At 35.7% G+C, this 15,963-nt stretch overlaps 1 protein-coding gene across 3 annotated transcripts in view; it reads left to right on the top strand.

Annotated features, from left to right (window-relative positions):
- The window catches only part of SLCO6A1 (solute carrier organic anion transporter family member 6A1), a 95,684-nt gene that overhangs the window by 37,199 nt on the left and 42,522 nt on the right, over nt 1-15,963 (top strand). For all 3 annotated transcript variants that reach the window (XM_058726136.1, XM_058726146.1, XM_058726149.1), the window contains exon 8: nt 11,987-12,182. In XM_058726136.1, coding sequence (XP_058582119.1) covers nt 11,987-12,182 — 196 coding nt within the window. The remainder of the gene's footprint in view (nt 1-11,986; nt 12,183-15,963) is intronic.

Raw genomic sequence — 15,963 nt, forward strand, 5'->3', positions numbered from 1 at the left:
TTATTATTCCCTTCCTTCTGCTGGTTTGGGGTTTTGTTTGTTGTTGTTTTTTTCTAGCTCCTTTAGGTATAAGATTAGGTGGTTAATTTGAGATTTTTCTTGCTTCTTGAAGTAGATCTGTATTGCTAAAAACTTTCCTCTTAGAACCACTTTTGCTGCATCCCAAAGATTTTGGACTGTTGCTATTTCCTTTTTGTTTTTTGCCATGTAATTTTTGGTTTCCTCTTTGATTTTTTTGGTTGACCCATTCATTGTTTAGTAGTAGTATGTTATTTAACCTCCATGTATTTGTGGTCTTTCCAGACTTTTTATTATGGTTTACTTCTTGTTTTATAGTATTGTGGTCAGAAAGATACATATTATGACATACCTTTTTTTAGTTTGTTGAGACTTGTTTTGTGGCTTACTATGTGATTTATTCATGTGCACTTGAATGTTCCATGTGCACCTGAAAAGAATGTGTATGATACTGTTTTAGGATGGAATAATGTTCTGAATGTATCTGTTTTTTTTTTCAATATATGAAGTTTATTGGCAATTGGTTTCCATACAACACCCAGTGCTCATCCCAACAGGTGCCCTCCTCAGTACCCATCACCAACCCTCCTCTCCCTCCCACTCCCCATCAACCCTCAGTTTGTTCTCAGTTTTTAAGAGTCTCTTATGCTTTGGCTCTCTCCCACTCTAACCTCTTTTTTTTTTTTTCTTCCCCTCCCAATGGGTTTCTGTTAAGTTTCTCAGGATCCACATAAGAGTGAAAACATATGGTATCTGTCTTACTCTGTATGGCTTATTTCACTTAGCATAACACTCTCCAGTTCCATCCATGTTGCTACAAAGGGCCATATTTCATTCTTTCTCGTTGCCACATTGTACTCCATTGTGTATATAAACCACAATTTCTTTATCCATTCATCAGTTAATGGACATTTAGGCTCTTTCCATAATTTGGCTATTGTTGAGAGTGCTGCTATAAACATTGGGGTACAAGTGCCCCTATGCATCAGTACTCCTGTATCCCTTGGGTAAATTCCTAGCAGTGCTATTGCTGGGTCATAGGGTAGGTCTATTTTTAATTTTCTGAGGAACCTCCACACCGCTTTCCAGAGTGGCTGCACCAATTTGCATTCCCACCAACAGTGCAAGAGGGTTCCCGTTTCTCCACATCCTCTCCAGCATCTATAGTCTCCTGATTTGTTCATTTTGGCCACTCTGACTGGCGTGAGGTGATATCTGAGTGTGGTTTTGATTTGTATTTCCCTGATGAGGAGTGACGTTGAGCACCTTTTCGTGTGCCTGTTGGCCATCCAGATGTCTTCATTAGAGAAATGTCTATTCATGTTTTCTGCTCATTTCTTCACTGGGTTATTTGTTTTTCGGGTGTGGAGTTTGGTGAGCTCTTTATAGATTTTGGATACTAGCCCTTTGTCCGATATGTCATTTGCAAATATCTTTTCCCATTCCGTTGGTTGCCTTTTACTTTTGTTGGTTGTTTCCTTTGGTGTCCAGAAGCTTTTTATCTTCATAAGGTCCCAGTAGTTCATTTTTGCTTTTAATTCCCTTGCCTTTGGGGATGTGTCAAATTAGAAATTGCTATAACTGAGGTCAGAGAGGTCTTTTCCTGCTTTCTCCTCTCGGGTTTTGATGGTTTCCTTTCTCACATTCAGGTCCTTTATCCATTTTTGAGTTTATTTTTGTGAATGGTATGAGAAAGTGGTCTAGGTTCAATCTTCTGCATGTTGCTGTCCAGTTCTCCCAGTACCATTTGTTAAAGGGACTGTCTTTTTTCCGTTGGATATTCTTTCCTGCTTTGTCAAAGACTAGTTGGCCATACGTTTGTGGGTCTAGTTCTGGGGTTTCTATTCTATTCCATTGGTCTGTGTGTCTGTTTTTGTGCCAATACCATGCTGTCTTGATGATTATAGCTTTGTAGTAGAGGCTAAAGTCTGGGATTGTGATGCCTCCTGCTTTGGTCTTCTTCTTCAAAATTACTTTAGCTATTCGGGACCTTTTGTGGTTCTATATGAATTTTAGGATTGCTTGTTCTAGTTTCAAGAAGAATGCTGGTGGAATTTTGATTGGGATTGCATTGAATGTGTAGATAGCTTTGGGTAGTATTGACATTTTGGCAATATTTATTCTTCCAATCCATGAGCATGGAATGTTTTTCCATTTCTTTATATCTTCTTCAAATTCCTTCATAAACTTCTATAGTTTTCAGCATACAGATCTTTTACATCTTTGGTTAGATTTATTCCTAGGTATTTTATGCTTCTTGGTGCAGTTATGAATGGGATCAGTTTCTTTGTCTTTCTGTTGCTTCATTATTCGTGTATAAGAATGCAACATTGATTTTGTATCCTGCAACTTTCATGTATCAGTTCTAGCAGACTTCTGGTGGAGTCTATCGGATTTTCCATGTATAATATCATGTCATCTGCAAAAAGTGAAAGCTTGACTTCATCTTTGCCAATTTTGATGCCTTTGATTTCCTTTTGTTGTCTGATTGCTGATGCTAGAACTTCCAACACTATCACTATGTTAAACAACAGCGGTGAGAGTGGACATCCCTGTCGTGTTCCTGATCTCAGGGAAAAAGCTCTCAGTTTTTCCCCATTGAGGATGATGTTAGCTGTGGGCTTTTCATAAATGGCTTTTATGATCTTTAAGTATGTTCCTTCTATCCCAACTGTCTCAAGGGTTTTTATTAAGAAAGTTGCTGAATTTTGTCAAAGGCCTTTTCTGTATTGATTGACAGGATCATATGGTTCTTTTCTTTTATTAATGTGATGTATCACATTGATTGATTTGCGAATGTTGAACCAGCCCTGCATCCCAGGAATGAATCCCGCTTGATCATGGTGAATAATTCTTTTTATATGCTGTTGAATTCTATTTGCTAGTATCTTATTGAGAATTTTTGCATCCATATTCATCAGGGATATTGGCCTGTAGTTCTCTTTTTTTACTGGGTCTCTGTCTGGCTTAGGAATCAAAGTAATACTGGCTTCATAGAATGAGTCTGGAAGTTTTCCTTCCCTTTCTATTTCTTGGAATAGCTTGAGAAGGATAGGTATTATCTCTGCTTTAAACGTCTGGTAGAACTCCCCTGGGAAGCCATCTGGTCCTGGACTCTTATTTGTTGGGAGATTTTTTTTAATTTTTTTTTTTTTCAACGTTTTATTATTTATTTTTGGGACAGAGAGACAGAGCATGAACGGGGGAGGGACAGAGAGAGAGGGAGACACAGAATCGGAAACAGGCTCCAGGCTCTGAGCCATCAGCCCAGAGCCTGACGCGGGGCTCGAACTCACGGACCGTGAGATCGTGACCTGGCTGAAGTCGGACGCTTAACCGACTGCGCCACCCAGGCGCCCCCTGTTGGGAGATTTTTGATGACTGATTCAATTTCTTCGCTTGTTATGGGTCTGTTCAAGCTTTCTATTTCCTCCTGATTGAGTTTGGGAAGTGTGTGGGTGTTTAGGAATTTGTCCATTTCTTCCAGGTTGTCCAGTTTGTTGGCATATACTTTTTCATAGTATTCCCTGAAAATTGCTTGCATTTCTGAGGGATTGGTTGTAATAATTCCTTTTTCATTCATGATTTTATCTATTTGGGTCATCTCCCTTTTCTCTTTGAGAAACCTGGCTAGAGGTTTGTCAATTTTGTTTATTTTTTCAAAAAACCAACTCTTGGTTTCATTGATCTGCTCTACAGTTTTTTTACATTCTATATTGTTTATTTCTGCTCTGATCTGTATTATTTCTCTTCTTCTGCTGGATTTCAGCTGTCTTTGCTGTTGTGCTTCTATTTCCTTTAGGTGTGCTCTTAGATTTTGCATTTGGGATTTTTCTTGTTTCTTGAGATAGGCCTGGATTGTAATGTATTTTCCTCTCAGGACTGCCTTCGCTGCATCTCAAAGTGTTTGGATTGTTGTATTTTCATTTTCATTTGTTTCCATATATTTTTTAATTTCTTCTCTAATTGCCTGGTTGACCCATTCATTCTTTAGTAGGGTGTTCTTTAACCTCCATGCTTTTGGAAGTTTTCCAGACTTTTTCCTGTGGTTGATTCCAAGCTTCATAGCATTGTGGTCTGAAAGTATGCATGGTATGATTTCAATTCTTGTTTACTTATGAAGGGCTGTTTTGTGACCCAGTATGTAATCTATGTTGGAGAATGTTCCATGTGCACTCGAGAAGAAAGTATATTCTGTTGCTTTGGGATGCAGAGTTCTAAATATATCTGTCAAGTCCATCTGATCCAATGTATCTGAATGTATCTGTTAAATCCATCTGGCCCAGTGTGTTATTCAAAACCGTTTCTACCTTGTTGAATTTATGTTTGTATGTCTGTCCATTGATGTACGTGGGGTGTTAAAGTCCCCTACTATTATTGTATTACTATTGCTTATTTCCTGTATGTTTGTTATTGACTATTTTATGTATTTATTTGGGTGCTCCCATGTTGGATGCACAAATATTTACAATTGTTATATCTTCTTATTGGACTGATCTCTTCATTATTACATGGTTTCCTTCTTTTTCTCTTGTTATAGTCTTTGTTCTAAAGTCTACTTTGTCCAAAAAAAGGATTGCTACCCTGGTTTTCTTTTCATATCCATTTTCATAGTAAATAGTTCCCATCCCCTCACATTCAATCTGCAGGTGTCTTTACATCTGGAATGAGTCTCTTGTAGGCAGCATATAGATGGGTCTCGTTTTTTATCCACTCTGGTACCCTATGTCTTTGATTGGGGCATTTAGTCCATTTACATTCAAAGTAATTATTGATTGGTATGTATTTATTGCCATTTTATTACTTGTTTTGTGGTTGTTTTTGAAGTTCTTATCTGATCATTTCTTTTCTTGCTCTCTTCTCTCACATTTTCCTGGCTTTCTTTAATAGTATACTTGGATTCTGTTTATTTTTTACATATTTATCAGTAGTTTTTGATTATTAATTACCTTAGGTTTGTATATAACATCTGCATATAACAGTCTATATTAGGTTGATGGTCACTTAAGTTTGAATCTATTCTCTACTCCTCCCAGCCCCACAGTTTTGGTATATGGTATTATAGTTTACATCCTTTTATTTTGTGAGTTCCTTGACTGATTTTTAGAGATACACGTATTTTCACTGCTTTTGTGCCTATTTTCACTTGTGTTTGTTTTTCCTCACAGAGTCCCCATTAACAATTTTTTTTTTAGGGCTGGTTTAGTGGTTTGGTTCATATATCTCCTTCTATTCTGAATGTTAGTGTTTCTGGATAGAGTATTCTTGGCTGTAGATTTTTTCCTTTCATGTCATTCTTTCTGGCCTGCAATGTTTCTGCTGAAAAATCTCCTGATAATCTTATGGTGTTTTCCTTGTAACTGTCTTCATTTCTCTTGCTGCTTTTAAAATTCTCTATCACTGTTTCTTGCCATTTTAATTACTGTGCGTCTTGATATGGACCTCCTTGGGTTAATTTTGTTGGGGGATCTCTGTGCCTCCTGGTTCTGGATGTCTGATTCCTCCCCCAGATTAGGGGATATTCAACTATTGTTTCTTCTGATAACCATATAATGTAAATGTTGTTACGCTTGATGGCGTCCCTGAGTTCCCTAAGTGTATTCTCATTGTGCATACGTTTTTCCCCCTTACTTGCTCAGTTTGATTGCTTTCCATTAGCCTGTCCTACAAGTCTCTAATTTGTTCCTCCACTTCCTGTAGCCTGCTATTTATTCCATCTAGTATATTTTTAATTTCATTTGTTGTGTTCTTCATCTCTGGTTGGTTCTTTTTTATATTCTCTTATCTCTTTTTTAAGGGTCTTACTGATACTCTCCACTCTTTTCTCAAGTTCGCTGAGTATCTCTATGATCATTACTTTAAATTCTCTATGAGGCTTATTACTTACATTCATTTCACTCTTGATATGTTTTTTTTTTTTTGTCCTGTTCTTTCATTTGGGATATATTACTCTGTCTCCTCATTTTGTCTAACTTTCTATGTCTGTTTCTGTGTGATAGGGAGATAGATCAGCTATGTCTCCTGATCTTGAGAGTAATGGCCTTATAAAGAAGTGATCCTCTAGTACTCTGCAGTGTAGTACTCTCTGTTCACCAGAACCTGGCACTTCAAGGTGTCTCAGTGTGTGTTGCATGTGTCCAGCTGTTGTGTCCTGGCTACTTTTTCCTTTATTGTAGTCATCTGCAGTTTCTCTCTCTACCTGTTGTGGGCAGTCTTCAGTCCCCGGCCATGAGGCACACAGTTTTAACAAGGTGCATCTCAGTCTTCCCTAGGGCCCACTGCCACCACCAGAACTGAAGCCCTTAAAACATATGAGCCAGAATACCTGGTGTTGACAAGGTTTGCATCAGAGTTCTAGGGGAGCAACCTGCAGGACTGAGACTGAGGCAAATGTGACTGGGAAGGGCAGATCCATCAAAGTCTGGGTGGCCAGGGCACAGTGTAAGCTAGTTAGGTAGTGAATGTGGGCACCACTCTAGGGGAACATAAATCTTAGAATAGACAGTAACCATGCTTACCTTTTAATCCAGAAGGAGACATTATCTTTATTATACTTGACAATAAATGTGTTTTCTTCCAATTCCAGGAGGGACACTATCTCTGGTTTCCAAAACTATAAGCAAACTTGCCTTCTGCTTTCAAGAAGAACACTATCTCTATTATCCAAGGCTGTTTGTTCACTATATAAATATCCTTGAAAAGATAGAAAAAAGATCAGTCAGTGGTTCTGCTTGCTGGGTATACAGAAACATGAGATACATGGAGAATTGCTTCTCAATAAATATCATAGTAATTATAATACATATAAATTAAAGATTTTCAGATTGGAGGGACAATCCAGTATATCACTTGGAAGAGATACTCCTTAAGTATGAGGACATAAAAAGATTGAAAGGATAGAAAAAGTACTGTGGGAAGAAAAGGTGGTGTAACTATAGTGATTTTAAGTATAGTATTCTTTTTTTTTTTTAATTTTTTTTTTAACGTTTATTTATTTTTGAGACAGAGAGAGACAGAGCATGAATGGGGGAGGGTCAGAGAGAGAGGGAGACACAGAATCGGAAGCAGGCTCCAGGCTCTGAGCAGTCAGCACAGAGCCCGACGTGGGGCTCGAACCCACCGACCGTGAGATCATGACCTGAGCCGAAGTCGGACGCTTAACCGACCAAGCCACCCAGGCGCCCCAAGTATAGTATTCTTTAAAGCAAGAGGTATTACTTGTTATGAAGAGGTTATTTATAAGTGGCAGGAGGGTTAGCCGGTGAGGTAGATGAAACAATTATACATAGGTATGCTCTCAACAATGTAGCTTTATAATAAATAAAACAGATAGCTGGGTTAATTAGGCATTGGTGATATTGGGTCAATTAGATATCGTTATGAAAAAAGGTAAATCTTGACCGGTACCTCACTATATACACAACTACCAAATTCTAGGTGTATTATAGATCTAAATGTGAATGGTAAGACAATAAAGCTTTTTAGAATAAAACATAGGAAAATATCTAATGACCTTGGAGAAAACAAAGATTTTTTTATATAGGATAGAAATCACATAGCTGTAAAGAAAAAAATTAAGTGGTATTACATTAAAATTAAGAACTTCTGTTTATCAAATGTCAGGATAAAGAGTAAAAATGAAAGCAGACAATCTTTTCTTTTTTTTTTTTTTAATGTTTATTTATTTTTGAGACAGAGAGAGACAGAGCATGAATGGGGGAGGGGCAGAGAGAGAGGGAGACACAGAATCGGAAGCAGGCTCCAGGCTCTGAGCCATCAGCCCAGAGCCTGACGCGGGGCTCGAACTCACAAACCGCGAGATCGTGACCTGAGCCGAAGTCGGACGCTCAACCAACTGAGCCACCCAGGCGCCCCAACAGACAATCTTTTCAATAGAAATACTCTACAAAGATTTTACTCTACAAAGAATATGTAAAAATTTCCATCAACAGTAAGGCAGATAATCCAATAAAAACAAAAGACTTGAGAAGCTGTTCTATAGAAGATGATATCTATTGGCCAATATTCATATGAAAGTGGGTTCACCTTCATTGGTTTTTGGGGAAATGCATATTAAAACCACAATGCAATACTATTACTCTTTCACCAGAATGGCTAAAATGAAAAAGGGAAATACATGTTGTCACAGACTTACAGCATTTGGCATTTCATCCACTACCGGTGAAAATGTAAATTGGTTTAAGCATTTTTTAAATCTGTTTGGCAATATCATAAAAATCTGAACATATACATATTCCCTCATTCAGAAATTCCACTCCTGGTTACATACCAAACATAAGTTCTTCTCTTAAGAAAATACCTAGAAGAAATGCAAATGTTTACAAAGGGACATATACATGAATTTCTAAAGTACATTACAATTCACAATATCACAGTGAACCAGTTGTGTATGTGTATTCTAGAATGCTATTCAGCAATGAGAAGGCATCATTGATTGTTGTATATAAAACCATGGGTGAATTTTCTAAACATCATACCAAAAAACAAAAGAAGCCTTAATGCATACATACTTTATGATCCATATTTTAGAAAATCCTATGAGTACATGAAAGAGCCTCTAATCTTCTGGCAATTTTTAATTTTTGATTTGAGTGGTATTTTCATAGGGATGTTCACTTTGAAAAGTCATCAATATGTATTGTGATTTGTGTACTTTTCTGTACACCAATGAAATATGTACATAAAATGATGGTTGGAAGTTCTGTGCGTTGTTTGAATTTTCAACTGTTTTGTTTCCTCTTGGGTAGCCTTCAAAGACCTAGCCCTTTAATTGTTGAACTCCCTGTGCTCAGGATTTTCCTATTGCCTAGGGCAATAAGCCTGACAGCCAATATTTTCCTGGCTGAGTTAAGGACTCAGTTTTCTGCTCACCAATATGCTTTGTTTTCTTAAATCTACAGTTGTTGAGTTCAAGCTGAATAAACCAAGTCTTTTGCCGGTCAGTTATACGGCATGGGGATGGGGATGGGGATGGGGAGAGGACTTGGGAATCAAACATTTTATATAGACTGCAATCCATTCCCCTTGTTTTTACCTTTATCTCACTCCTGCTTTTAGTGGTACCTACTGCCCTTAATTTCCAAGATTCTGGGGTAAAATGTGGTTTACTTCTTACTGACTTCCTTACCTGCAGGAGTACTTCTCATCCTCTGAAGTCTCCTGATTCAGTTCCAGTTCCCACACTTTTCTTGATAAATACTGTCTCCATTCTATTTGTACCTTTTGCTTTCTAATAAATGAATTTGTTTGTAAATTTCTACCTTTTATCAAACACTCATATGTTTACTTTGTTCGAAGTAATTATTGACTTATTTAATTTTCCTAACCACCTTAACATGGTAGTATAATTATTTATAGATATTCATTAGTAGCATCTCATACATTTAGTTATGATTTTCATTGTTTTTTCTGTTCTATGTATTTTTAAATGATGATTCTTGCATTTATACTTAAGCCAGAAAAGACTTCATTTCTAATTGTATGATTTTGTTTCTCTTTAAATAACCGTGCACATCGATTAGTACTTTCCATATCTTTAATAGTGTTGTAAGCCACGTCTTTATGAGAAAGCTGAATCAAAATACTTTATGGATTTTTAATTTTCTTAAAATCTGGGCATTTTCCCATAATTTTATATGATGTTATTAGATATATACATGTTTAGGAGCTACATTTCATGGTACACTTTTTTTTACTACTTTATTTTCAGACTTTCCTTTAAAAATATCCAATCTGTCTTTTTAATAGTTAAGTTTTATCCATTTACTATTATCGTGGATTCTGATATTTTAGGTAACTTCTATTTATATTTTTTAGTTTATTATTCTTCTGTTTTGCTTCTTTCTCCCCTACTATCCTATCCTGTCTTAATGGACTCATTTTTTTAAATTTTATTTTATCCACCTTTGGTTTGTTTAGGAGATTTTAACCAACCACTGACAGTTTGCTACCCCCACTTTTCAGTAGTGAGTGTGTGTGTACATATCCAGTCTAGATTATTAATTTTATAATTTTATAAATTAGCTATAGTTATCATTCTTTTGCAAGTAACATGCTTTTTGGCAGCTTTTACGATTTTTGCTTTATTCTTAATGTTATGAATTTTCCTTACCTTCTGTATGTGTAAGGATAGATTTAAGTATTTATTTTTAATCCTTCTCAGTAGTTGGATTATACTTTTATTCCTAGGAGTAATATTTTTTAATGATGGAAAATTTCTCATTCTCAGTTTCAACTTTTCATGTATTGTTTCTCTGGCATTCATTCCATTATATTTCTCACCACTGCTGTAAAACGTTTTTAAGAGCCTTTTATTCTGTTCCCACTGTGCTTTTTTTTTTTTTAAGTTGCTTTCTGATCAGTTTTAAATTAAAAAAAAAATGGAAATAGTACAGAGGGCTAACTCCCATACACTGCACACCTGTTTCCCCCTTTTATTAACATCTTACATTAGTATGGTAGATTTGCTTTAATTAATGAACCAATATCAATACTAACTAAAGTCCACATTTTATTTGGATTTCATTAGCTTTTACATAAAGTTTTTGTTTTTGTTTTTGTTTTCTATTCCAGGATCTCTTTCAGGATACATGATATTTAGTTGTCATGTGTTTCTTTAGGTTTCTGTTGAGTTTGACAGCTGCTCAGTCTTCCATTGTCTTTTTTTATGACTTTGACAGTTTTGAGGAGTCCTGGTCAGGTATTTTTTAGAATGTTCCTTAACAGGGAATTGCCCAATTTGTTTCCTTGTGATTAGTCAGGGTTTATAGGTTTTAGAAGGAAGCTCACAGAAGTAAAGTGCCATTTTCATCAAATCATATCAAAGGTACTACACTATCAACATAACTTACTACTTTTGAATTTGACCTTGTTCAACTGGGTAATCATATCTGATCATACTTCTCCATTGTACTCATTGCCTTTTAACTAGTTATCTTGGTTATTTTCCTTTTACTCTTTTTTTTTTTTTTATTATATGGTAGATGAATAACACAGTCCTCTCTTCCAATTTATTCACTTATCAAATGTCTCTGGTCTGAGATTTGAGTTTTTATTTTAATAATTATATTTATAAATGTCTGGGTTTCTGATTTTTATATTCATCTGCTCTTATTTCATTCCTTTATTCTTTTATTTCTTCTTCATTTTTATGGAAGTTACACTATCATTTATCTTTTTGAGTATCCTAAAACTATTTATTTCCAAGTCTCTCACAGACCCTTCAGTGATATAAATTTAATCTGATGTTAAATGGACTCGTGTTTTGCTTTATATTTCTCTTGCTATATTCCTATTTAAATCTAGCACTTCTATGTTTGGAGCAGTGAAGATTACATCAATGTAAGCATTTATTGTGCTACCTTCATACGATTATTTTCTAACTATATTTCTTCTTCTCCTTCCTCCTCCTTTTCTTCTTCATGCTTGCCTCTATCTAATCTATATCCTTGATTGAAAAGAAAACAATTTTCATAATGGCTACTCTGAAATCCCACTTTGTTATGAGATTGTTAATATTGCACATCCATCCACAGAACCAGCGGATGGCTTAATTTAATTCTTGGCAACACATCTCAGATTCTCTTGTCATTATGAGCATCCCTCTTGCTATAAACTATAAATCCATGAAGCTATACAATAATAGCTCTAAATAAGACCATTTTCTTCTGTTTGCATGGATTAGATGCCATTACTATATAGGAACAAAACTTCTCCATCATTCCATTATGCCTATAGCTTCAGCCCTACTCCCAAATTTATACTTCTCTTAAAGTTCAGGTTTGTTAAGATGTTTACCATGCCTTTAAGTTTTTGTTGTCTTTTTATTTAAATCCATGTTTGCTATATGTTTAGAGCATGGGGATTACATCAATGTGTGAATTTTCTGTACTATCTTTAGCTGATTATTTTTTAACTGTTTTCTCCTCCTCCTCCTCCTTTCTTTTAGGCTTTGTTTTGCTTCCAGGAGGTGCACTTGGCAAGCTTCTGGGAGGTATCATTGTTTCCAAGTTACACATGTCTTGTAAAGCCCTTATGAGATTTACAATCGTTACATCTGTTATATCACTTGTATTCTTTGGGTTTGTAATTTTTGTACGCTGTGATACAATACCATTTGCTGGGATCAATGAAGATTATGACGGGTAAATATTATTTTGTATATCAGGATTTTACATTTGAACTAACAATGTATTTTTCAGTTAATAATTATTTATCTAGTAACCCTGTATGTTTGTTCCATTCTTGGAATTATTCAACATGTAAAAGAAATATAAAGCTTCACCTTTATATAAGAAATATAAAGTTTCACCTTTTATACTAAGGGCAGAAATATCATGAGGATAGCTTGTGACATGACTATTTATGCATTCATAAAGTAATAAATAAAAAAAAAACCATTGACATGAGTCAGGATGTAGAAGTAATATTCTGTATTAAAGTGACTAATACTAGGAGACAATGCTGTCTATACAAAGCCTTATCTTGTGTTCCTGAATTAGTATGTCTGCCTTTTTATAGACATCATAGAAGGGAACTGAAGTACATCTGATAGTACATGTAAGTAACGCATTCTTTAAGCTAAACTTGCGAAAACTTAAAGAACTTGGCAGAGATTGATATTAAACACAGGGGAACAGAATTCGAATAGAAAACCTAAGGACTGAGCAAGTAAAATCAGTAAAGAAAATAAGACTTTCACTTCAGAGTAGCTTGTGGCCGACCAATGCTCCCATTGGGAACAACCCCAGAAAACTGAATAGAGTTTAAAAGGTTTGTTTAAAGGGCATCAGAGGATTGTTTGGCAAATAGGAATTTAAAGGCCAAAATTCTAGAATAAGGCAGACCCTTAAGAAAAGAAGGAATTTTCTGCAGTTGGATACTTCTAGAGATATTTTCTAATTCTTGATGTTTGCAAGAAGCCAAGAATTTGGGCAAAGGTCTGGTCAGAAAGCATCTAGTTAAATGATGAGAAATCACACCTTTTGACAGATGTATCAATCTAAAGAGACAAAAATAGGGCTGGGCGGGATATCAGAGATAGGAGGGAGATAAACAAATAAGACAACATTCTGTTGGGTTTTCATTCAATATATATGCTGCATTATGAAGTAAGAAGCCAACAACAAGCAAAAATCTTGTAGAAAGTAGAGGAAAGTTCTAGCAGTATTGTGATACTCTGTAGATCAGAGTGACTTTAGAATATTGTGGGGGTGGAGTGGAGAGGAACTGTGGTGAACACTACGTGTTCTCAATTGGTATCTCTCTCAGGCTCAGACCTAACAGTGAGGGCCTTCCTGAAGTACCATAGCTTAGCCAGGAGTTAATCTGGTCTCTGATTGGATTGACTTGGTCAGCCAGCACTCTAACTATTGGCAGAAAGATACAACACTCTAAAAAAAAAAAAAAAAAAAAGATAATATCAAACACAGCTAGTTGTAAAGTATCATAGGCAAAGGTCTTGCATTACACAAAATTACCAAGCAGATCAAGGATGTGACCAAAAGTTATGAGACAGAACAGATGATAGAACAGACCCACAGGGGATCCAGATGTCATCATTATCAAATAAGAATGTTAACACAATATTGATATGAGCAGTAATACAAATGACTGAATTTCTCTTCAGAAACCACGGGTTCAGAAAAGAGTAGAACAATATGTTTAGAATCCTGAAAGAAAAAAAAAACAAACTCTTGACTCTTTAATCATTAATCGAGTGATAATATCTTTCAAGAATGAAAATCAAGTAAAGCTATTCTCAGGTGAAGGATAATAAAATTAGTTGTTAGCTCTAAAAGAAATTATTAAGTTTTTTTTTTTTCAGTTTAAAGCAAAATAATCCTAGAGGAAAACTGGAAACTTGAAAGATAAAGGAAGAGTAAAAGAAGTGATAAATACACTAGTAAATAGACTAACTTTTCATCTTAAGTTTAAGATATATATGACTATTGAAAACCAAAAGTACAACATTGGTGTAGATTATCGAAGGTTGTATATGTAATATGTGTGACAACTGTAACCTAAGGGACAGAAAAAATGGACATCTGTGGTTATGAGACTTATACATTTTAAACAGAGTGGTAAAATATCAACTTGAAGTAGAAAAGTAAGTATACATACACATATAGTTTAGGTATCTATGTAGCTCAGGTATACATCGATATTTCCTGTCTTTGTATGGTCTGCACACTAAGATTGTTTTTATATTAGTAAGTGTAGTGAGAAATAATAAAGAACAATAGGATTTATAGTTTCTATTCCAATATGTAAAGTGCTTGTAAGTCATCACTCCCATCCTCACAATTAGAAAAGGTTTGGACAAATGAAAAATCAACAACAGAGGGCAAACTGGGCAAAGTACTGTCCGCTAAACTGGAGAGATAGGCAAATAGAATTGCAGTTTACTGGAAGCAGAAGCCATTGGAACTGAATATTAAACAGTACTTGACTAATTGCTAGATGCGGAACATGGAATAATTTGAGAGTTAAAGACTCCTGGGGTCTCAGTCATAGGAAGACCCCATACACTTTCATGACTCTTACATCCAGGTGCTCCACCAGGTTCTAACAGTGGAAACTGGGAGAAAAATCCTCTTGTGTTTTGGGCAGGAGGAGAGGGAAAGTAACCTTTTGAAATATGCCCACAAGAAGTCTGCTCTTTGTAACAAGAGCCTACCCTGAAGGGAAACTACTTTCTCAGAGTTTCTCTTGCCAAACTTTAAAAAGGAGGGCAATTAGACCAGTCAACCATTTTATAACCTTCCTATTTTATATAAGGAAAGAGAGAAAAAAAGCTAAGAAAAACTTCTGAAGTTCACAGCCTAGAGACTCAGGCCTATTGGGGCAGGGAGAGACATAAAATCTAAGATTTAATCATAATATTACAGAATGCTTTCCCTCAAGAATATCTTACCACCACCACAACAGATACCTAGTAATAATAGAGAATTACAACTGAGAGAGCTGCAATGTATGCCCTGTTTGATAAAAAGATTCTAGGGCAACCCAGGACAACCTGGAAGACAGAATGAGGATGCCATGGAAAACAGAGGCCTTTGACATCTGTAACTACAACAAACTTTAAACACAGCCTAATTCCTACACAGATAAACATAAAAACCTCACACTAAAAGGCCTATTTACCTCTGTTCTTGGTAACCTAATAATGTCTGCCTTTAAACAAACACATTATAAGGCATTCTAAAAGGGAAGAAAATATGCAGACTGAAAAACACAGTAAACATCAGAACCAGACTCAGATATGGCACAGGTTTAGAAATGACCAGACTAGGAACATAAAATAGCTATGATTAATATGCTAAGGGTTGTAATGCAAAAAAGTGGGCAACATGAAAGAAAAGATAGGTAATTTAGGTAGGGAAATAGAAGTTGTAAGAAAAAAATCAAAAGTAAATACCAGAAAGCAAAAACACTATAAGAGAAATGAAGAATCCCTTTCATGGGGCCATCAGACTGCAGAGGACTGAGGACTGAGGAAGATATCCATGACTGTGAAGATATGTCAATAGAAACTTCTCAAACTGAAAAATACAGAGAAAAAAAAGATGAAAAAAAAAAAACTGGGACAGATATCCAAGAACTGTGCAGCAATTACACAGATATAACAAATGATAAGGCAAACACCAGAAGGAGGAGAGTGGGACTGAAGAGGTGGGTCACATAATGGCTGAGAATTTTTCGTAATTAATAACAAACACCAAAATATAGATATGGAAAGCTCAGAGAACTTCAAGAAGGATAAATACCAAACAACTGACACCTAGGCATATCATATTAAAACTGCAGAATGAGAAAATAATGACAAAAATCCTGAAAGAAACCAGGAGAAACAAACCTCACTGATGTATGATTGAAGATTATTTAATACAGACTTATTTAGAAACCATACAAGCAAGAAGAGAG

Source organism: Neofelis nebulosa, chromosome 1 (assembly GCF_028018385.1).
Source record: "Neofelis nebulosa isolate mNeoNeb1 chromosome 1, mNeoNeb1.pri, whole genome shotgun sequence".
NCBI lineage: Eukaryota > Metazoa > Chordata > Mammalia > Carnivora > Felidae > Neofelis > Neofelis nebulosa.